Genomic DNA, 23,889 nt, shown 5'->3' with positions numbered 1-23,889 from the left:
TCTGCTGAACCTACAACTTCTGATCCAGGTTCTCCCCAACCACCCTCCGCAGGACTGAGACTGTCTGGTTAACATGAGACAATATCTCTCTGTGTTCTTTACAGAATACCTTCTTGAGGGCTGGATTAAGGTGTTCTATCACCATGATTAAAGACAATATGTCATGGTAAATATGTGATTGAATAAAAATAGCATAATAATTCAGACATTCACATTTCAAATACATTTTTAATGAGGGGTTTAAAAAAAAAGTATTTTAGCCAATTTTTGCAGGTATGTACAGTATATAAATAATGTATATCTACACACCACACTTATAACACTGGTGATGGTTGAGGAGATTCCCCCCTTCTATGTAAAGCGCTTTGAGTGCCCAGAAAACAATTATAGGAATTATATATTTTAAAATGTCATTTAAATTTAAATCATTTAAATTTAGGGGAAGTCGTGACCTAATGGTTAGAGAGTTTGACTCCTAACCCTAAGGTTGTGGGTTCGAGTCTCGGGCTGGCAATACCACAACTGAGGTGCCCTTGAGCAAGGCACCGAACCCCCAACTGCTCCCTGGATGCCGCAGCATAAATGGCTGCCCACTGCTCCGGGTGTGTGTTCACGGTGTGTGTTCACTGCTGTGTGTGTGCACTTTGGATGGGTTAAATGCAGAGCACAAATTCTGAGTATGGGTCACCATACTTGGCTGTATTTCACTTCACTTTATTCTTGTGATGCAAAGCTGTATTTTCAGCAGCCATTACTCCAGTTTTGAGTGTCACATGATCCTTCAGTTGTTTTAATATACTTATTTGGTGCTCAAGAAACATTGTAATTAATATTATTATAAATGCCAAAACGAAATCGAAATGACAAAAAAACAGCTCTGCTACCTAATATTTTTGTGGAAACTGTTTTTTTTTTTTTTTTTTTTTTTACTTTTTTCAGGATTCCTTGATGAATTGAAAATACAAAGAACATGCATTTATTTGAAGTAGAAATCTTTTGCAACATTATATTATGTCTTCATTGTCGTTTCCTATATAATGTAATATATAATAGTTTTACCAGTTGAATCCAGAATATCAGTCAGTCCTGTAGGGTTGGTATTCAGATGGTATAATCCCTGTATCAGTTTTATATATCTGAAGCCTGAAGAAACATCTTTCTGCTCTACATGAGGTCAGCCAGACTTACAACCTTTTCAATCCACTGGAGATTCAAAGATAGATTAAGAGTAATCTTTTTAATCTAAGCAGTCTGTATTTGAGTGGGTTTGTAGTCACAGTCCTCAACATATTAATTAACTTATTTTGAAGAGGGATGTCAGTTCAAAGGTGTTTTTTATGTCTGATTTTAGGTCAGATGCTGGAATGTTTTACTAGTTCTGGGGAATTTTTTTTTTTTTTTTTTTTTTTTTTAGGATAAATCTTTAGAGGGTAGATCTGCTCAGGCACTGTGGGACCATTCAGGCACCACTCAATGTTTTGTTCTCACAGGCATTACACACTCATACACATTCACACTGGCACCGTAGAGCTCAGTTTCTCACACGTCTGGGCAGTTTTATCTTGTCATTTGCTCTTGCATTCTTATAAATTAAATTTTTGCTGTGTTTATGCATTTTAACATGTTTTCATGCAGCTTTACAATGTTTTCTGTACAGTATTTTGTCGATTAAAACAGTTGATTAATATGCAGCATGCATTGACTGTCTCTCCAGGCCTGCAGCTGAGTTTCCGGACACGCGTCGAGGAGGGGCTATTGCTATTTGCGGTTTCCCCTGGAGAACAGGAGGAGTATGTCGCTCTGCAAATACGCAAAGGCCGTCCATACTTCCTCTTTGACCCTCAGGTACATCATTGTCATGAACCGCTGTGTGTTTGTTTATGCTACAAAAAGGCTTCAAACCTTTAAATGTAATAGATCCCAACCTCTACATCAGGCATGTATTATATATCAGTACCGTATTGTTTATCGGCTGACATTAGCGATTTCATTTAACGATATCAGTCGATATTGAATATTTAATAGTGCGTGCTCATGTTCACATTTTATATTTAGAATACATTTTCAGTCAATGTTTAAAGACTTTAAAGGAGAAGAAATGTATTATCACTGATAAATGTAGTCTTTAGCAATTATTTAGCAAATAATTTTTCATACTGCACAGTAAATTTTAGTGTTGTGAAACATTGTAGCATTTACAATGACTGATTTTAGTTTTTATTTAAAATGTAAATTTAATATTCACATTTATTTTGTGGTATTAATTAGGGATTGACTATACTAAACTTCAATATGATACTGATTCTTTCTGTTACAATTTTAAAAATATTGAAACAAATTCTAATAATTCATTAAATGGGTATTAAAAAAAGAAAGAAAGAAAGAAAGAAAGAAAGAAAGAAAGAAGAAAGAAAGATCATCAAATCTACATGACAAATACTGGCCATTATTAACAAATTTATTACAAAGCAAAAATTAGCACAATTAAATAAAAAAAATGTTTGTACCAAAGGTCAGCTAAATATGTCAATGGTGTTTGTGCACAATCATTAAATAAAATTACTGAAAATATTGTAAAATGGTGCAGAAACCCACATTTTAATGTAATTTTAATATTGATATTTTTTAAAGGCATTGATACCAATAAGTTGCTTTTTGTGGAAACTGTTATACTTTTATACTGTTATACTGCTATAAGTAGCCTGTGAGTACCAATATCAGCCAGAGTTTTTATATCTACTTTAATACCTGCTTTAGACAGAAATTTGTGCATTTGGATGGATGAACTATCAAGTTCTTCTGTGCAAAAATCTTCAGCTAAAAGAGTGTTTGAGACCAATTAACTTATTACCTGCAGACATTGAGTGGGAATAGCAATAGCATGCTAATTATGCACACTGCAGCACTAGCATGCAGGGTTGAGTCTATTGCTCTGATGATGAAAGCAATCATGAAAGATGATTTCACATTAGTGTCCAGGAGACCACTGAGAAACTCTCCCCACCAATAAGTGCCATTGCTGAATATTGCTGGTTTTGCATTCGTAAACACATTTTGTCAGGGTAGTTTGATAATTATAACTAAAAGTGGTGTCATGCCCAATTAATGTCCCCTGATAGCATGCCCATTAGTTCCCCCATTAACGAATTCAACAATTCTAATGGGATTAGCACCATGGGATGCTAATTGAGCATGACACAGGGAACTGTTATGCTTCCCCACACACTCTTTCTAATGATGAAATTAATGAGCATTTTATGAAACACTGTCTCATGAAAGCGTATTTAGTTCCTGTAAAGGCTGTCACAAATTATGCTGTTTTTGCCCAATGTCTCCTTATCCGTGTCTCTCAGATATAAGCGAGTGATGAGTGGTTTCCAGGCACAGTGAGGAGAGAAGGTCTCTCAAAAGCCCATGGGCATGATTAGTTGCATTAGTAGCATGGACAGCGCCCATTTCATCTTAAACAAACTCAAGGGCTATTAAGCAAGAGTATGCTGCTCACTATGTTAATGGCTCACACTACATCACAAAAACCTATAGCAGCTTCCATAGAACTGTTGTGGAACAGATCTTTAATGAACTCTTTGGAGTGTTAGTACGTAAATTTTTTTGTGCCTTGCTCACTGTTTTCCATTGACCATTAGTTTTTATAGTTAAAGGGAGAATTTTCAGTATCTTCAAAATTATTGACTGAATCATTTCTGTTTCTTAATTGTTTATATTCTTTGAAGTTGTGACTTTGATCATTTTAAAGCAGTGGTTCTGGGGCCAACTGAGGGTTATCAGCAAATTTCCAAGGGGGCCAAAGGAAATTTTAACATTAAAAATAAAAAGTAATAAAATGCTAAAAATAAAACAATAATAATAATAGGAAGAAGAAGAAGAAACAAATGTTGAAAATTGGTATTAATACTTTTTTCCCCTTCAATGTTTTTTTTTTTTTTTTTTTTTTTTTAATGAAACCAAACAGAATAAGAATTTTGGATATTTTGAAATCACAAAATGAACTGTGGTAATTATTTTAATTTTATATGTGAACAAACTGTTATATGACTTTTATATATAGGATTGTACAGTTTATATAGGTTGTATTGACTTTAGTGGTACTTTTAAGGCAGGTTTGAGGCCAAATTCTTTGCACTTACAATGAAGAAAATGACCTGTACATCCTTCAGAATATCTCTTTTTGTGCTTCATGGAAGAAAGAAACGAAGGACAAAAGACATTAGGGTGAATAAATGAAAACAGAGTTTCAGTATTGTCTGAGCCATTTCTTTTAGCATATCTCAGTATTTGTATATTTATCAGAAAAAAAAATCCCTTGAAACAAGACCTAATTGATAATTCATGAGTGCAATTAGCAATTAATTTCTGCAAGTAGATGATTTGTGGTGTAAATATTAGCATTGCTGCAATGTTTTCTTAAAATTGATGAATGCTGTGACTGATGGTTTGGGGTTCAGTCATTAGGACTCCCTAGCTGATGTTTACGGCACGTGACCGAAACTTGACTGGATACATTACATCAGATGTTCAGGTCATGATGTCATTGAACAGGTCTGCCTCTCACTTAACAAGACTGATATGACTTTTTTTTTTTTTTTTCAAACATCTAAAATAAACATTAATTCAGGCAACACATTTTGGTCTGGCATAATTAAAGTTAACTGTTAAACTGCTGGCAGATGATTTTATTCAAAAAGGCTTTTAGTTGTTGTGACTTGTGACAGAATTGATCTCCCATCGTAAAGAAGCTCCATTGAATACTTTCAAAGGGAGGAGGGATAGGAATGCAGTGTTGTCTCTGTCCTGACTTCTCCCTAAAGCTGTTTCTTCTTCTCCTTCTCTCTCTCTCCTGCTCTCTGCAGTAAGCATATCACAGGACTGACTTCCCTCAGCATCCACATAGATATTGATTTGATCATTAAATCTTCATCACAAAGAGGAGATGCGATACTTTGTGTCTCGGTGCTTTCACTGCAGAGCACTCAGTCAGGCTGTTAAGTGTATGAACCTGAATGATGTCATATTTTAGCAGGACAATAACCCCATCTTATGTTGATGGTGCCAGCCCCTGAAATTTACTGCTTTTGGGGAATGTCCTATCTCTGGGCAGAATTCCTCAGCAGCTTGAGTTCTGTGCCAAGAGGGATTCTGGTGCTAGTTTTTCAACTTCATCTCCAACTTCTCCTCTGTAATCTCAGATATTGCAGCGTAAATGGTCAAAGTTAGCTTTGGGTATATGTCAGTGTGACAGTCTTTATTTACTAAGTGTGTCTACCTGTTACTTCTAGTGACATTGCACTTTTATTGAGCTTGAAACTCATTTTAATGCTGACTGTGGAGTTAAATCTTTACTTCCAGAAATTTAAGGAAGAATTTCTGTGAATTCAACAGTATCTACAAGGGTTGTGCACAATACAGATTTTTATCTGTCGTTCTATCTATCATACTATTTTATTTGTCTGTTGACAGTTTGCCGTTCTGTCTGTCTCTGTTGTTCTGTCTGTCTTTCTATTTGTTGTTCTGTTTTCTGTCTGTTATTCTATCCATTGTTCTTTCTATCTGTCTGTTGTTCTGTCTACCGCTCTGTCAATCATTCTGTCTGTCTGTCTGTCTTTTTCGAAACTTTATAAACTTTTATTTAACTTTTAAGCAAGGCATAGCCATTCATTCAAAGTTTTTTCCTGGCAAATTGCTTTTGCTGTTCAGAAACGTAGGTATGTGATATATATATATGTACTGTATATATATATATATATATATATATATATATATATATATATATATATATATATATATATATATATATATATATATATATATATATATATATATATATATATATATATCTCATTTTACATTCTTTACATTCAAGATTGAATTACAGTTCTGCATCCTGTTAATGCTGAAAGCGTTTACTCTGCATTAGTTTATGCATTTTAACAACCTCTACTGCAGCACAGGGAGAAGTATATCTCCTTTTCCTAAAGCTTCTGATAAGCCATCATTTGTGCAGTGTGTGTGTGTGTTGTGTTCATGATGAGTGAGTGACTAACCCTCAGCGTTTGATGCTAGGCCTCAGCCGTGGCCCTCAGCCCTCACAATGATGGAGGTAGACGCTATAATGACAACCAGTGGCACCATCTGATCGCTACCAGGAAACAGGCCATGGGAACAATCATTGTCGACAATCAATACAGCGGTAATGACGCACATGCGTATGATATGCATAGGCCAGCTCTGCACCCTCACTTCTGTCCTGTTCAGTTATTCAGTGCCTGTAAAGCCCCCCACTTAAACAGATTTCAAGTGAAGGAATTATCAAGGTTAATTGTTGCCATTCATTGTGTGATTAGAATAATTAGGCCAAAGAAGCCTCTCCTTTCCTGAACTTATATTTCAATTAAGACTGGAGGTGTGAAGCGGAGTCTCCCGCTTCCTATCTCAAAGCGGTCTCAGGGGATTTTTCCAACTAGATGGAGGATTGCTTTATCTCAGTCACTCTTTTGGAGTAATATGACTTTGTCTGCACTGGAGCACCAACTGAAACCATTAGAATATAACAGTAAAGTTTTTAGAATACCGCTTTGCCCTGCTTTGATTATTAGACCAGCCAGGAACAGTCTCAAAATATTTTTTTTTCCTCCAACAGGATCAGCATCAGCCACAAGTGGGAACACCATCATCGGTCAGAACACGGGTGTCTTCATAGGAGGGATTCCAGAGAATTTCCCCATTCTTAGAGAAGACACTGGTAGTTTATCTCTAAATATCTGACTGACAGTGTCAGTGTATCTACAAAGAGTTGCAAGGGCTTTTTATGTGTATACAGGTCAAGCCAAGCTGGTGCAGCAGGGGTTTGCTGGGTGTTTAAGAGATTTGATGGTGCAGAAATCCAGTGGCACTACTGATGCATGGGAGCCTCTGGACTGGCACTCAGCACTTGAAAAACATGAGACCTATGAAAGCTGGGAGGGCTGTCCTGCTGTCTCTGAAGATGGGGCTTACTTCCTAGGACATGGTATGCCCTGCTTCAGTCTTCTTTCACAGGGTCTGATTATTTGTAATGTTAATGTTGAAAGTCTATTTCTTTCATTTTTATATTCAGGGTTTCTGAAGGTCAAGCCTGAAATATTCGCTGGAGGAGATTATTTTGAAATATCATTTGACTTCAAAACTGATCAGCTAAATGCAATGCTGTTGTTCGCTTATGATATAGAGGGGAAAGATTTCATTTTGGTAAGTTTGCTTAAATCTAAACCATTATGGCTATCAGTGTACTTGCACTTAATTTAGTGCAATTAATTATTAATAATTAACCAAAATTCTGCAATTTAAAAAAATCATAATAATTTAATACATTTAGATTTCATGACTTTAAACTAGTCATGGCACTTGAGTTGTGTTTAATTCTGCTGTTCAAGTACCACCTCAGTGTTGCAAGGTTTTGCAAGTAATGATATCTGAAATTAATTCATTTAATGAACATTATATACTTGCAGAAATACATTTGTGTAGTGTCCCAAAACATCCTTGTAACTGTTGTTTGTGTCCTCATAACATCCAGGCGGAACTGCAGGGTGGAGTTCTCTTCTGGGTGTTGCGTTGGGGTGAACAGACGGCAGAGTTGAGCGTATGGGTGGGCCTGTCCTACTGTGATGGGGGCTGGAACACTTTAAATGTGCTGAAGAGAGGCCCGTTAGCAAGTGCTGGCCTCAATGGCGTATATGAACAGGACAGGAAGGGCATAGGTGGCCCTCTGACCATCAGCTCGCCACTCTATCTAGGGGGAGTCCCACCTGGAGTGAAGCACCCAGCCCTGAACAAACACAGCCTTCTGCACAGTGAGTCACTTGCTGTTTATTTGAAGGTTTATTATCCTGAAAACGTCTATGAATAAATAAATAAAAAAGTTGGAAGTGCCTTCTGATATATTTTTCTGACTTTAGTATGAGCTCTGTTTTTAATTTTGGATTATTCATTATTATTTCTGCAGTAAACTATTTGAGACATTATAGTTACAGAATCATGGTGTTTCAAAATAAATAGAACTGATAAAAATGTTCTCAAAATGTACTCAGTCTATCAGGAGTTTACTGACAGTTTTTTGTCATTTCAGATAAATCCGGCCAATTCAGAATGTGACTTAAACATCTTTCTCCCTTTGGCTCTCCTGTCTTTGTCTCTCTTTCATCCTGTTCTGTGCTGCGCTGCAGGTTTTGGCGGCTGTATCAGGGATGTTAGATTCGCGCGTGGGCCTGTCGTAAGCTTGGCGGCCGTGTCCAGCAGTGCTGTCAGAGTCAATCTGGATGGATGCCTGTCAGCTGACACCAGCGTTAACTGCAGGGGAAACGACTCCATTCTGGTGTACACGGGCAGAGACAGGAGCGCAGAGGACCTGACACTGCAGCCCTTCACGGGTAAAAGCAGCATCCGACCCCTTTTCGCAAGCACATCCCCACCAGCACAGTAGCCAAGCCTCATTGACCCGCAGCTATTTTGGCCTCGCGTTGCCTGCCTTGTCTCTCTGTCAGGCGATTGTTTGGCCTGATTTGTCCTTTCTGCTTGGGGTTTGTTATTGTAAAGACCCAACAGTAAATGTCCAGCCCAGCAATGGGTGCAGACACGACACCAGGGGCGCGGAGAGGTCATATCTAAAACAGCAACTGCTGTCCCCTTCACTAGCAACACTGCAAAACTGTCAAGAACTGCATTTAAATAATACACACAGACAAATATAGCCGAGGTACCTCTCTTAAGAGTAATGGAGATGGAGCAAGAAACAGTTTGTGTTTCCAAAACAGACTTACTGTGAACAGACTCACAGCATTCAGTGAAATAACTCATGAGCCTGTTATATATATATATATATATATATATATATATATATATATATATACTGAACAGTATAGAGAAAGCAAATTTCTTTTTAAATATTTTTTCTCTTTGTGTACAGAATATTTGTACAGAGTGATGGCATCAGGAGAAGGCGGTTGGACAGCTGGGCCGTGGCAGCGGGGGCGCAGTGGAGAGACAGGTAGGAAAGGTGCCAACAGGCAGTCAAATGTCAGCAGTTGGGCTTTGGATCTCACTGGAAAAATGGTCTGATGTACACACTTGCCTTAAAATATATATACACATAATCAACATTGATAGTAAATCCAAATCAGCATATTATAATGATTTCTGAAGGATCATGTGACACTGAAGATGGGAGTAATGGCTGCTGAAAATTCAGCTTTGCCATCACAAGAATAAATTGCATTATAAAATCGATTCAAATAGAAAAGTTATTTTAAATGTTTAAATAATATTTCACAATATTATTGCTTTTACTGTATGTCTAATCAAATACAGTAAATTCAGCCCTGGTGAACATAAGAGACTTCTGACAGAAACATAAAAAAATCTTATCGACCCCAATCTTCTGAATTATAATTTACAGTAATGTAATATGTTATTAGGTAAATACATAAAGTAAAGTTTATGTTCCCAAAAAAATACAGTGTATTCTGGCTACTCTTTGTACTTTACAGTAATTTATACTGAGCACACACACTTTTACTCCCTCACCTGAGACACAAAGGCCTACAACTTAGCCAGCACTACAGGCTCCATACTGATATTTGTTTGTGTCATAGTTTTCAGGCCAACCCATTTTATTCTATATCGCACAATATATGTAGCAGTCAAGGAGATGCGATGTGCTTGAAGATAGCTTATCGTGAAGCTCTCGGTAAGAGCGTGCATCACACACACTGCCTTATTACAGATGAAGATGCTGTCTGGGAGAGAGAGAGAGAGAGAGATGGTGGTGTCCTTATTGAGACAAAGAGGCTCAGATATGTCAAATGATGGTTAAATATTTAATATAATCGTGCATATTAATTAAGCACAAAAAACTGTAGACTTTGCTACATTGGGGTATGAAATATGGCTTCATTTTATGTATAGACACATTTAAATGATTATAAATGTGTTTTTTAAAATAACATATTTGACATTTACTACAATGCACCTTAAAGTCAAAGTAAATTGTCATTTGCCACCCATAGTTAATTCATTTTGAATAAAGATTAAGAAGACAAGATATTTATTTTCTTTGAAGTAACATACCCATTAAGAAAGTAAATAGGGTCTATTTTGATTTATTTTTAAATTCATTCTGTCAGGATTATTTTCCACTCTCTGTATAGTTACACATTTACTTTCTGCCATTCAGTGGTAGTGTTATTTGGTTAAGGAAACCTCAGTAATTTGTAATACCAGCCCTGTTGGTACAGATGATGAATCGCAAAGACTTCCTACTTAAATGTGTATACACCGCATTATAGGTCAGACCAGCGTTTCAGTGATGGATATATCACACACGTCTGCTGTCTGGCTTGTTTTGACTGTATAAACGAGAGTTAAAGAGATTCTGTAGTCTGTGACGCATCATAAATGATGCTTGTTGCATTTCTGCATATGTTTGACTGTTTTATTTATGCCCCCTAAAATGTGAATCCTGGAGAAAAAGCAAGCCGTTGCTTGATGGGCATGAAATATAGCCCAGAATGAATGCTGCATGTACAGTCATATTAAATCAGTGCTGAAAAAGTTACAACTCTAATAAATTGTATTTATGCTAATGGTTAGATATGATTTACTGTGTCTATTAAAAGTGAGGAATATGTGCGCTGCTTTTCTTTGGCCTGACACACACTTTCTCTCCTTCCCAACTGGATTCTCACACTCTCATTCCTCTCCTCCCCCTTACTTTGCCTCTCTCGCTCGCTCTCTCTTTCTCCTGCTTTGCTTCTCCACGTGTCTCTCTCACCTATTATTTCCTGTACAGTTCCACAAAGTGTGCTGCCTCCCTCCAGAGTTGGGAGTGTAAATGGTTCCAGCGTGGAGGTGAGCTGGGAGGAGCCGGCGGAGGTCAGAGGTGTAATTGAGAAGTACGTACTGAAAGCGTACAGCCGGGACCGTCCCTCCTCACCCCCATCAGTGCCACCTTCCCCCACTCTCAGCACCCGACAGGTAAGGTTCACACCGTCCGCCTGGAGCTTTGTCTCTGACACCTTTTAACCCTCATGTTTGGTTTGGGGTCTCAGAGACCCCAGGGCCATTTTAATAGCTTGAAAAACATACTTAACATGAAGTGATCAGGTTAATTCTTTATGATGTCATGAATTTGAAGGGAAATAACATGTTGATTTTGAATTTGCTATTATTTTATAACCTGTGCAAAATGTCTAAAACACCTTAAACGTATAGTTCATCCAAAAATGGAAATTGTCGTCTTTTTTGTTTCAGCCCTTTGTCTTTTGAAACCTTCCCATTTTAAAAGACAATTATGCACACTTCTTTTTAATAAGGGGTGACAGAATGTCCAGGCTGATTTTATACAATTTAAGTCAATGGTGACCATGACTATAAATCAAGATTTTCAGTGAATAAGTAAAAAAGTGTTTCATATTAGTTTGCTCACAGTGAGTAACATCATGTGGCTTCAGAAGACTCAAAATAATGTGCACAAGTTTTATGGACTTCTGTGGAATTTTTTTCTTCTTTTTGGAGCATGACAGTCCCTGGTCTCCATTCACTTTCATTGTATAGAAGAGAGCAGCCTGCTGAATATCATTTGTTTGTGTTTTTTGGAAGGCATAAAGTCATACAAGATTGTTACAACAGTAGGGTGTGTAAATAATACAATTCTTGTTGTTTTGGTGAACTGTCCCTTTAAAAGCAAATTGCATTAATGCTCCAGACAGTCTGCAGTCACGGCAGTGTTCCCTATGTGACATTGCAAGTTTATTGACTGAAAATCTGCTTGGTTACTTGAAATTACTTCAAAGAACAAATGAGGATCTTGAAACAACGATTACGTTCTCAGATGACCAATCACTGTGGCTATACTCTGTCTCTGGGCAAAGCGTAACAAGAAGACATTTTTTTTGCCTTGTTCTTGGCACGCTTCAACCTGTGCAAGCCTAAGCTGAACTAATTTATGATAGCCGTGACACCAAAAGCAGAATTACACAGGCAGATAAAAACTCCGAAAGCAAATGAGTGGGTAACGAAAGTCAGACCATTAAATGAACTAAAATAAATCAAAAAAAAAAAAAAAAAAAAAAAAAAGTTACACTACCTGGCCAATTATAGCTCGGCTGGGGTGTTTACCTTCCAACTCTTCCAAGATCTGTCTGCTACATGGATACAGTGGAAGCTAGCCAAAGATTCACTCATACACTCCATTAAAGGATCCTGCCTTTATTTTGGATGACAAATTAAAAAAACGAATCCAGTTTTAAAGTCTACAAATGAATTAAAAGCAGCACTTGCTGAGGTCATCTGTTCTGATTTATAAATCATTACAGAACTGTTGTTTATTCAATATTTATAGTCTGAATGTTTGGTTTCTAAATGTCAATTGAATTTAGATGGTTTCATGCACTCAGTAACTAACATTTCAAAGCGCATAACTAATTGTGACTGACAGAAAACATGTTTTTCTCAATGTTAATGTAATGTGGCTCATGTTTTCTTTTACTTTAGGTAGTTTTTGCGTATGTTTGTTAAGAATGAGGGACTAATTTGACTGACTTCCAAGTGGAATCCAATCCAATCATCATTTGATTGGATGTCTGTGACCCTATCAAAACAGAATTGCAGTCATCCAGCTCAGAACAAACATTGCTGTACTAAGGCCATGTCTTTAACATCTTCAAAAATAATCACTAATTGGTAAAAAGTCCTGAGCGATGAATTAAAGTCAGAGACATATCGATCACATTACAGCTGGATAGTGACTTTCATAGCGTGCAGGAACCCCCCTTTAAATAGCATCAGCCACTTTATCCATTAAATAACATCATTAGTGTCCCATATCCTGAATAGCAAAGGCCATATCACTTTCCATCCGTCTGATTAATAGGAGATATTACTGTTTGATAATAAAGACCTTTTTAAATCCAGACCTATTATCAGAAGTGATGGTTATATTACGCTGTGTTTGAAAAGCCATTGCATTAAGGAAGCAGAGTTGGGGAGGCCCACTTTTTGAAATATGGACGGGAAAAGAATGACATTTACCTCTTGCTCTCTGAAACGTTCTCTTCCTCTCTTCTTTCACAGGCACTTTAAGTGGCTTGGCTCCTTTTAGCAGCTACAGTATTACCCTAACGGCGTGCACTCAGGCCGGGTGCAGCGAGAGCCCGTTCGCCACCAGCTTCAGCACTCCACAAGAGGGTAAAGTCATTTAAAAGGTCCTGACTCCCACATTTCTTTGATGAATAATAAAAGTGACGAGAGGGGCTCAAATAGTGCCAAGCCATTTGCTTGAAAACTCCAAACTAATTTGATGACAAAGTGCAATGCCAGGCTGTAATTGCTCCGTCTTATTTATTTTTTTATTTCCCCGTCTCGTCCTTATTCCTGTTTTTGGAGAGAGTGGTTTTAGGGGCAGGGGTAAGTGTGGGAATGAACTCTTTCCTCTTTAATGACATGCATCTGTAATAGCTGTAATGCAGATTAATGGGCTTTTTGATTGCCGTTACATTGTTCATGCAAGAGCCTTGTCTTAATGTACGGCATCTGAAAGATTAATGAAAGCTTCTTCATTTCACTCAAGCAGAGAAGTAAATCTAAAGACAGTTTGGGATAAAAAGAATTGATTGTGGAGTTGAAAAGTATGAAATCGAGAGTCAAGTGGCCCATTTCCACCGATCTCGTTCAATCTGGTGAGGCTCGCTCCTGTGGCATGGGCACACCATGGCAAACATCATTCCTCTCGCTTTCTTTCAACTCTTCCAGGCTCATTCTTTATTGCCCTCACATCTGACCACACAGGCAAGACAAAGAACTTTCTTCCTCAGTCAGAGAGGGAAAAAATGTCATGTCTATTGAACGAGAGCCTTTTTCCTACATGAAACAGCAAGAACAAAGACAGATTAATTGTCAGCAGCAATTATTTTTTTCGGTCTGATTGTAGAAATAGAGCTGGTCCCAAAATAAAATGAGCTCGTTTTTAGGCTGATATAATCAGATTTCTCTCTTTTAGCAGTGAGTACAGAGGTTGAAAAATGTAGATAGTGTTTTAATCTAAGTTGGGCTAAATAGCCTTGTTTAAAGGATAGTATGACATTAAGGGTCATCGTGGAGTGAAAAAATCGATCTGATGTGGACTTGATTAATAACTCAAATTACAGTATTGATTCTCCATGAGGGAAATTTTTAATATTGTTTTAATACCACCTACAGAATCAACTTCATTCTCATCTTACTCTTGATCAGAACATGTTTGACCTAAATTGCTCATTGAGGCAGTCTTTCTCTGTCACAAATTTGCATTTGATTAGCAACCTAGAAATAGTGCAGAACCTTGTAAAATATGAAAATATGTATTATTATTATTATTATTATTTAAATAATTAATAATAATAATATTAATAATAAAATAATATTTTTTATCATATCTTATTTTATTTTTGCTGTCTCTACTAACGTGTAATTAACTGTTTGATCATTTTATTAATGTCTTATTTTTAATAGCTCCGGAGGAGGTTCCTTCACCTTCTGCGATCTCTTACCCCAACTCTCTGTCTGTCCACTGGAACCCTCCACTCAAACCCAATGGCATCATCATCCAATATATCCTCTACAAAGACAATACTTTTGTGTACCAAGGCAACTTGACCAGCTTCAATATCACAGGTAAGCTAGACTTGAAATGCAAGACTTGCCTTTGCTATCTGGTATCCATTGCTTGAATGGCAAGTGTGCAGTCAGGGTCATGTATACATTAACTAGATTTGTGACCTGTACTCATTCATTAAAGGAATGTTCTGGGTTCATTACAAGCTAAACTATATAAACAGTATTTGTGCCATGCCATTAAATACCACAGAAAAGAAACACCCCTGGGAAGGGGTTTTGGAATTTGTTTTGGTGCACAGAGTGAATCTGTGGTATTTTTAATGTCACTGGTAGTCCACAAAAAATTACAAATTTAATGTTCACTCTTCTTTTTTGACCCCTAGAACTGAACAGGTGTTACTGGTAGCATTGTAGTACACAGTATATGTAAATGAATGGAATTTGTTTATGATATCTTCAGCAAAATGGTGCACAGAGTGAATCCTGTTCGATGTGTAACCAGCACCAAAAATAATTCACATATTAAATCCTCATCTACATGTAACTCACATAGAGTAATTTATTTATCTATTTTTTATGGAAATTAGTTTGCAAATCCCCTTAATATAATACAAATTTTACAAATAAAAAAAATAAAAAAAAAATAAAAAAAATGAAAAAAATGGAACAAATCTATCAAAACTTTTAAAGAGAATAGAACAGAAATGAAAAAAATGGAATGCAGGGATCAAATCTTGTTACATTTTTATGAAAGGAAGAAAAAAAAAAAAACATTCAGACCACATGGTGGACCCACGGGCCAGACTTGAAATAGGGGAATGGCTGTCCATGTTCCTCTTGATTTAATCAGATCCTGCAGTGAATAGGTGGAGCAGATGCTCTGCTCTAAAGAGCGTCACTTGTATTACTGTATTTCATCTTGCCAGTAGAGTCAGGGCCAACAGCCTGCCATTGTCTGTTGTTTGTTTTCTTTTTTCTATTCCCTGTGTGCTCTTTTTGCGAGTAGCTGCAGTCCCTGCTCTTGGCGGTAATGCACGCATATTGTGAGATGTTTTATTAAAAGGCTCCAATGCTCCAGTCGCCGTTTGACCCGGGGTGAGACGCATGCCTAAATGATATGGAGCCCCCAAAAGGCCAATTTACACTCAGGACAGGTATATTCTCACTGAGATGAATCATTCAGAATGTCAGCCCCCTCCTTCCCTCACACACACTCCCACACATAGACATAGGCACTTCCACTACTGGACTGAAAGGAATTCTCAAGCATCTAAAAAAAATCTTGTGACTTGTGAATACATAATTTCCTCCAACACCCCATATAATTACTTATTATATCCTGATTTGATGCTCAAGAAAGTAAACTCAAGAACTTATAAGTAAATGTTGTTAATTAATATTACTCAGTACTTACTTGTATAGAGAAATCATGTAACAAGGATACCTTAAAATAAAGTGTAACACTTCTTAACAATTATTAAAATAGTTGTGCTGCTTAATATTTTAGTGGAAGCCAAGATACATTTATTTTGTCAGGATTATTTGATGTATAGAAAGTTCAAAAGAACAGCATTTATCTGAAATATTTTGTAATAAAATAAAAGTATTTAGTAATATTTTGTGATGATGCCTTAATGGCATCATCCTTTAGGAAGCGACATATTGTTTGGTGCATAATTCAGTGTAATACGTACACTGAAAAAGATTTTGCTAGTAAATTTCACAAACAACTAAAAAGAAAAGGCAAGTAACTTAAATTAAACGTGAAATTTTGAAGTAGAAAAACGTATAGTTTTGTCTTATAAAACATACTTTTTTGTTTTATTTACAGCTTCAAAAAATATTTTTTACAGTGTAATATGACTTTAGTTTAAGTTTAATAACATGGAGTTTTGTTTTATTTCTTTGTTTGTCATGCTAAAACATTCCATCCTGTTAAAATTACAGAAACATCTGATTTAAATGTAATAAAATTATTATAACATATTCTGTGTATATATTATAAATATATAAAATTATAAAGAAGTTTATATATGATAAAGAATCTGACATCACAATGTAAGTGAAAATAATCAAGTTTTAGTAAAAAAGCACAAATACCTGAGCTTAACCAGAGCATATTTCTAAAGATCTGGTATAGATCCAAGATTTTCTTATACATCTTCATTAGAAAGAGTGATCAAAGCCAAACATTTCATGGCTTCAAAATAATAATCAGCTTGTTTTTCAAGTAAAAAATAAATCATGGTTTGATAATGGTACCAACAAATCAGTGAGACCAGAGTCTTATTACACATCCAGATTGAAAATTACAGCTTGCCTGAGTGAAATCATTGGGGCGTCCATGTGTCTGAATATCATTTTATTGCAGCAGCTAACCGGTGTTGATGTTGTCACAATGTGAGCTCTCTTTTCACTCAACCTTGTCTAGTTTCTGCTGGTCCCGTACAAACCCACATAAACAAAGGTCACGCTGAAGTCAATGTCCTCAGTCCACACTCAGAGAAAAATACCTGAGCACATATCACATTGAGTCTGTGTAAAGAGCCATAAAGTCTTCAGAGGCACCGCACCGTGGTCTCCGTTTACATCTCCTTCCTTTTGATCAGCCCGAGCTTCTCTCCTGAATGGCTAAAGATATGCCTGACTTCATATGTATTACAATCCCAAGCCAAAGCAGAAAATGTACTGAAGGCTTTGAGGGCATTTCTCATAAGACACATTGTGCGGCAGCATGTTATTTTCAGTCTGCTCTGTGGGATATCCTGTATTTATTGTGGGTCGTTGTAAAGGCAGAGGTCTGATGTGATAAGAAGCTATGGAGCGCTGCATTGCTGTGGCTGCTGTCCCCTCCCCTTCAGCCTGCCACGCGCAAACCCGGGGATTCCAATTTCTTTCAGGATATCTTGGCTCAGCTTCCAAGCTGCCCCCGCTGTGATTTTGGAATATCTCACCTTTTTTATTCCTCCTTCCTTGACAGTAAACTGCTTTCATGCACTTCAAGGAGAGATCCTCCTTCCCGCCAAGAGGAGCCTTTGAAACGCACCGCTCTCAGGCAGTGTTTGTGACTCTTGTTTCCCAGTACAAATGATTAACACATGATACCAGCCATGTGGAAGCAGGGGCTGCTCTGTGTGAGGAAGGGAGTACCAGGAGCTCGCTGATCATCACAACAACATAAAGAGCCCAAACATGTAAAAATATTGCAATACGAGAGATTAGATCACAGCTTTCAGGTCATATTAGAATTACATGAAGTACAGTGTAGGTTTGTGACCAAATAGAAAGGTAAGTGACAAGATTCAGAGAGCTGGAATACAGATGTCAGCTAAAGATAACGAAACCACACCTTGTTTACAATTGCAGGTCATTTTACAAGGACTTTAAGGTTCTAATATTATGGTAACATCACATCTATATCGCAGAGCTTTATTGATGTCCATCTAAACTCCCCAGTATCTTGGAGCAAAATCTCCCATTTATTTGTTCAATTTTGTAAATTTGTAGCATTGGGTCATATTGTGAAAACTCTACTAAAAGACTAAAATATCTTATCAACCTTTAAATAAATAAATACACATTAAAAAAAAAAAAGTTTACCACTGCATTAAACCTATTTTACTAAACTTAAAACAGAATAATGCTTCTCTGTGGAATAAGCGTCATAAAATATGATATGTTGCAATCTCAGTCTTTTTTTTTTTTTTTTTTTTTTAATAATTTATTTATTTAGCGTTTAATTATTTTGTGACGTGATACTGATGTTTTTTGTTGTTGTTTTCTCTCTGTCCAGGTGTTGGTGTATTCACTCCTCATAAGTTGATGTTGAGTGCTTGTACTGAGGCAGGATGCACCAACAGTTCCCAGGTTACCCTGTTCACAGGTCAGTTGCCCCCCACGTATGTAGAGCCACCCACCCTGACCGCACTGGATGCACGCAGTATCCACATACAGTGAGTATGAAAATATATATATTTTCAGTGATTTTTATTTTTTTTTGTCCTTTAAGGAGAGGTACTTATAATATAATGAGTTTAAAATAATTAAATAAAGGTTTGTTTTGTAATAATTAACAACTTTAAAAAACCACCTTAAAAGCATTATATTACTTCTTTTTTATAACATAACATTTAAACTAGACTCTTTTTTTTTTTTTACATTTTTCACCCTCACATGGTCTGTCCTTGGACGAAACGCACACATGCACACTAACGAGGCATGAACGGGAGTGAAGGTGGTCGTTCTCACCTTCCATATGACAATGTTTTATCAGAGAGATACGCTAATGAGGTGATGGACATTTGCTCTCTGTAAGAGGACGAAGTACATCTCAGGTCTTGTTATTCCTCACCATTATACTAAAACTGAGCTCTGCATGTCAAAGCATAACCCTCTGTAGATTCAATATAACCCCTGTTTAAAAAAAAAAAGTGCTCACACAAAAAATCTCACACTAGGGCGATTTCTCTGACTAACCCGTATGTCAAATTTGAGAAGTTGTCCCTATCCACAGCATGGGTGCATTAATCAACTGAGTGTTTTCCATATAATCATAAAGTACGCCCCTTCCGCCAGTCATGCCATTGGCTGTTTGTCCTTATTGTCTTTGCGTGTCCTCTGGCTGCAGTTGAGCAACCAGGGGAACGGAGCAATGGAGCAGGCCTTGATTTAGGGGCTAATTCTCAACTCCTGCACCCACGCTAGACCGTCTCATTGGACTGCATGAAAACGCACAGTCCGACCTTCTTCCAGCCTGTTTAGCATGCAGAAATTTCTCCAGCGTTTGACCCCTGCCACTTGACTTAGAGAGAGAAGAAGGGAAAAAAAGAGTCCGCAAAATATTCTTTCCAGCAGCCTGCACCCTGGACCTACAGCAATCTATGTAAAAGCCTTTAGAGGTTCATCTTCAGCTGCCCCGTCGCCATCACTTAAGAACTATCCGGAGAGGGCAACATGCCACACAACAACACTAGGGGACGAAGAGCGAGAGAGAACTGTAAGAGAGTTAAGGGGCACTGGGGAAACTGAACTTATGTACGCTTTGTTTTAAGCTAAGAGAGATGACAGAAGCGCTCCGGCACATTTCCCATCGGAAAGAAAATGTCATCACTTTACTGAATGATCACAGGTGGGGAGAGAGCGAGAAGGAGAGGGCCACGAGGAGAATATATATTTGAGCTGTCACCTACACCATGGAAAAATCCACCACCAGTTCACTGCCATCAGAAAGCGGCAATTAAATTACTCACACCACTCCACCTTTACTAGGCCACCGGAGGAGGCCTGTAATACAGTACCTGGAGAGAGAATCCTTTAGCATTCCCATTCATCTCAATGTCATTCGCTCAGTTGTCTCCCCAAAAGCATGCAATTTGAAATCTGCCATCTTTGCTTAACAGTGCTCAGGATGTTTTGACAAATTAGCTGAGCTGTAAATATGGTAAATGATGTTATGACAGTTGTGATTGGCATGCGCACAGTCCCAAACCCTTCGCTAGCAACTATCCTGAGATGTGGTTTTATAAAGAATCTGGGGCTTCAAAATTAATTGGGAACTGGTATAACCTCTTATATACTATTATATATTAAAATATACAATATATGTGTATAATATAAATGTAATGTATTATATAATTTAATTAATTATTTGCTGTTTACAAATTAATATATTAGAAATACATGTCTTTAAATAAATATATAAAATATTATTTATATACATTACTGTTCAAAAGTTTAGGGGTCAGATTTAAAAAAATAAATAAAAAAAATAAAACCTTTTATTCAGCTAGCATGCATTAAAAATGTATCAAAAGTGAAAGTAAACACATTTCTAATGTAACATTAGCAAAATAGTAACAAACAAATGCTTTTCTTCTATTTATCAAAGAATCCCCCAAAAAAGGTATCATGTTTTCCACCATAATTTTACGCAGCACAACTGTTACATTGATAATAATAAAATGATGTTTGATTAATTAGTTTGATTACTGAGGTTAATTAATTAGAATAATTTCTGAAGGATCATGTGATACTCAGCTTAGCCATCACAGGAATAAATTATATTAAAATAGAAAACAATTATTTTAAATTGTAATATTTCACAATATTACTCGTTTTACTGTAGTTACAACCCCTATCAGTTATCATATATATATATATATATATATATATATATATATATATATATATATATATATATATATAAGGGAAACAGGTCAATTTAGCTCAAAGGGAATCATTTAAGATTTTAAAGGGAATTTGAACAAAATCACTGTTTCACGGCTGATCACTGAAAAGGCCAGCGATTCATTGAACGAGCCGTTTAACATAAAATCTGCACTGGATATTAATATCCAAAGTATAGTGAAAACACTATTAATTAGCACAGTAACAAGATCGGCAGTTTAAGACATTAACTTGTGAGCACAAAACACAAGATACTTCTCTTTTCAATATAAATAAGGCTTTATTAGATAAATCTAAGACATATAAACTAATCTAACACATACGCACACGCACTCACACATTCACACAAGTTGAAGGAGGATAGAACGTTAGGAAAGAGTGAGTTTAAGAGAATGAAAATGTGAAATCCCAAGTTTACAGCAATACGTGAAATTGCATAGACATGAACAACCATTTAATCACTTAATTAACCCTCGCACTTACTTCCTCAATGAGGTTAAAATTATATTAGATAACACCAGTACAGATGTGAGTCTGGAGGTTACTTGCGTTGCCTGTTTAAACAGGGTTCCCTTTTGTTGTCGCTGAAAAGGGGGTTTCCCGAAGTTGCTGATTGGCTGGAAGTTCAGTAGTCATTGAAGTGACGTCTTGGGAAGCCCGTGGTTGGGCTTTGGCTGAAGATGCAGAGTTGTGGGCTGGTTGTAGTTTCAGACGGGCACGCGAGGTCAGACTCGGAGACACGGCGTTACAAAACTTAACTCAGAACACGAAACTCTCAAACGGAAAAGAAAAGAAACTAAAGTAAAAGGACAGAAGTAAAGTTTGACGAGACTAGGTGGTGTTTCTTCTCATCGTGGCTAAGTAGCAGCAGGCGTGCAGGCCGAAGCACGCTGGAATGGCGCTCGAAGAACGCTTAAAGTGATGACAAAGCATGACTAAAAGCAGGCTAAAAGCTGGCATGACTGATAGCAAAAGCTAAACGAAAGCTCAAAGCTAAAAGCCTGACTAAAAGCTTAAACTACAAGCAAAGCTAAAAGCAAAATTTGATGGTGTCCTGAGTATTTAAACTGGCCTTTTGGCCACACCTCAAATGTTGTCTTGACCAATTAGATATTGTCTTTTCTCTGTGTGTTGCGATGTTTGTCCCACCCATTCATAAATCATATGTTATCTTATATCAAGCACATGGTCCGAATTTTCCCGCTCTTGCAGAGTATAATTTGGACATGATTCCTATAACAAGAATATGATACATTTGACAAATAACTGATGGTCAGAAACGTTTCAAGCAAGAAGATTCGAACACACACATACTAAACATGAATATGATCCCTTAAGCTATTCAAGAGTTATTTAAAAAGACATACACAATAAGTGATTAGAAACATTATAATCAAATGTGGGGGTTACATGTATGATATGGAGTTGAGCAATGGACTGATATCCATTTAGAAGTCTTTTTTGAGTTCATTTTGGTGCATATATGCATTGGAAGGAATTCTCTGTGCCATTCTGGGGAGAAAGGATATGCCCTGTGAAGACCAGAGGGGTTAACAGGTCTCCTTAGGAATTTCAGTCTGGTTTCGCTAGGTGGGGGGAAGTCAATCCAACGATCTTGTTTACTCTCATGGATTTACATGTGAGGGTCAGACTGTCCATCTCTTCGATTACTTGCCCCAAATTAGACAATCTCTTCTTCGAATTGAAATTGTCAATAATTGTTCTAATGGTGTTTATGTTGAAAGCTGTTCTGTGAAAGAGTTGGTTAGTTATCTTGCTTCAGACTGTGGTGCTAGGAGTTGATTTAAAACATCCTGCCTTTCTGTGGAATTTGGCTCATGTTTCAACCAGGCTCCCGATCGAATCTTTAATTTGTCTGGTTCACGCTACATATATATACATAAATATCATAATATATATCATAATACTTTTAAATGGTCTTCAATGGAGAAAGATGGGTTATTTATTTATTTATTTATTTATTTATTTATTCTAGTCATGATTTAGTTACAGCATGTAGATGGGGGCCAAGCTAACCAGCAAAACCTTGACCGCTTGGATCCACAACATTCACTCTCTCTCTTGTCTTCGGCAGTGTAGCAGTCTATCTCAACAGCTTTTATTCAATTATGCTCATTTCAGGCATTGAAGAAGGAAAAAAAAATACAAGCCTTTTCTTTTTATTCTCCTGCTACCTCTGTATTAATGGCAGTGGAGAGCTTGTGATCTCTGTAAGCCATTTATTAAAAAGATGTATATGACCCAATTTGTCTCATCACCGATTTTCATAACTTCATTATGTATCTGCTCTATCCTGACGGCAGTGCCTCAGAGGGAAACTCACTTTATTTATTGTCTTCATCCGCCAAGAGGGGGAAATGGTTATTGCTTTATTTCCATTGGATATTTCAATTTGAATAGGACAAGAAGCTGCAATGATGATAGAAGGAGAATGAGAGCGAGCGAGAGAAGGAGAGAGGTTTGGGGGAGAGAAAGGCAGCATTGTAATTTGACATTACAGATGATATCTCTCTCCCTCCCTCTTTTTTTCTCTCAGGGTCTAATTGTACATACAGTGCCTTTGAAAGGTATTGCCTTGTTAGCAGAATCGTAATAGGAGAGGGGGAAGGATCATATGTGTTCAATACTCTTTTGTTTTGTTGCGATTTGCCTGTTAGAAAGGTTGCGAGACCCCGGACTGCAGGATATGCACAAACAGAATATCAGCAGAAACATGCTGAAAGTATACGGCACCTTGAATAAATGAGAAAAATGCTCTCAGTACGACTTTTGCAAATGTTTACGTGGTTCTGAGAGTTTATTTTCTAACCAAAATTATGCAGTTTATAGTTCAGTGTTTTCTTTGTGTTGCAATAATGTACCGAAGTAGTGTCAGGAAAAAATTTGTATTATGATTTTTATTATTACAATGTTTGATAATATACAGATACTATGTGTTAATGTGTAATTTTCACAATTTACCCACAATTTGCAATATACCCACAAGTCTGGCAAAAATAATGTTTTTTTTGTTCAAGTATTATAATTGATCAAACT

General features: G+C 36.9%; 1 protein-coding gene across 1 annotated transcript in view; it reads left to right on the top strand.

Moving 5' to 3' along the window:
• LOC109054737 (usherin-like) overlaps positions 1 to 23,889 on the top strand; it is a 196,342-nt gene that overhangs the window by 70,007 nt on the left and 102,446 nt on the right. Inside the window, 13 exon segments of the mRNA XM_042773393.1 lie at positions 1,715 to 1,845; positions 6,082 to 6,208; positions 6,659 to 6,760; positions 6,839 to 7,027; positions 7,115 to 7,245; positions 7,574 to 7,850; positions 8,223 to 8,426; positions 8,963 to 9,043; positions 10,844 to 10,984; positions 10,987 to 11,028; positions 13,126 to 13,239; positions 14,542 to 14,703; positions 18,440 to 18,599. Of these exon segments, the coding sequence (XP_042629327.1) occupies positions 1,715 to 1,845; positions 6,082 to 6,208; positions 6,659 to 6,760; positions 6,839 to 7,027; positions 7,115 to 7,245; positions 7,574 to 7,850; positions 8,223 to 8,426; positions 8,963 to 9,043; positions 10,844 to 10,984; positions 10,987 to 11,028; positions 13,126 to 13,239; positions 14,542 to 14,703; positions 18,440 to 18,599 (1,861 nt within the window).

Source organism: Cyprinus carpio, chromosome A17 (genome assembly GCF_018340385.1).
Source record: "Cyprinus carpio isolate SPL01 chromosome A17, ASM1834038v1, whole genome shotgun sequence".
In the NCBI taxonomy this organism is placed as follows: domain Eukaryota; kingdom Metazoa; phylum Chordata; class Actinopteri; order Cypriniformes; family Cyprinidae; genus Cyprinus; species Cyprinus carpio.
The sequence above is the reverse complement of the archived record's forward strand: the minus strand, read 5'-3'. Positions and strand labels throughout refer to the sequence as shown.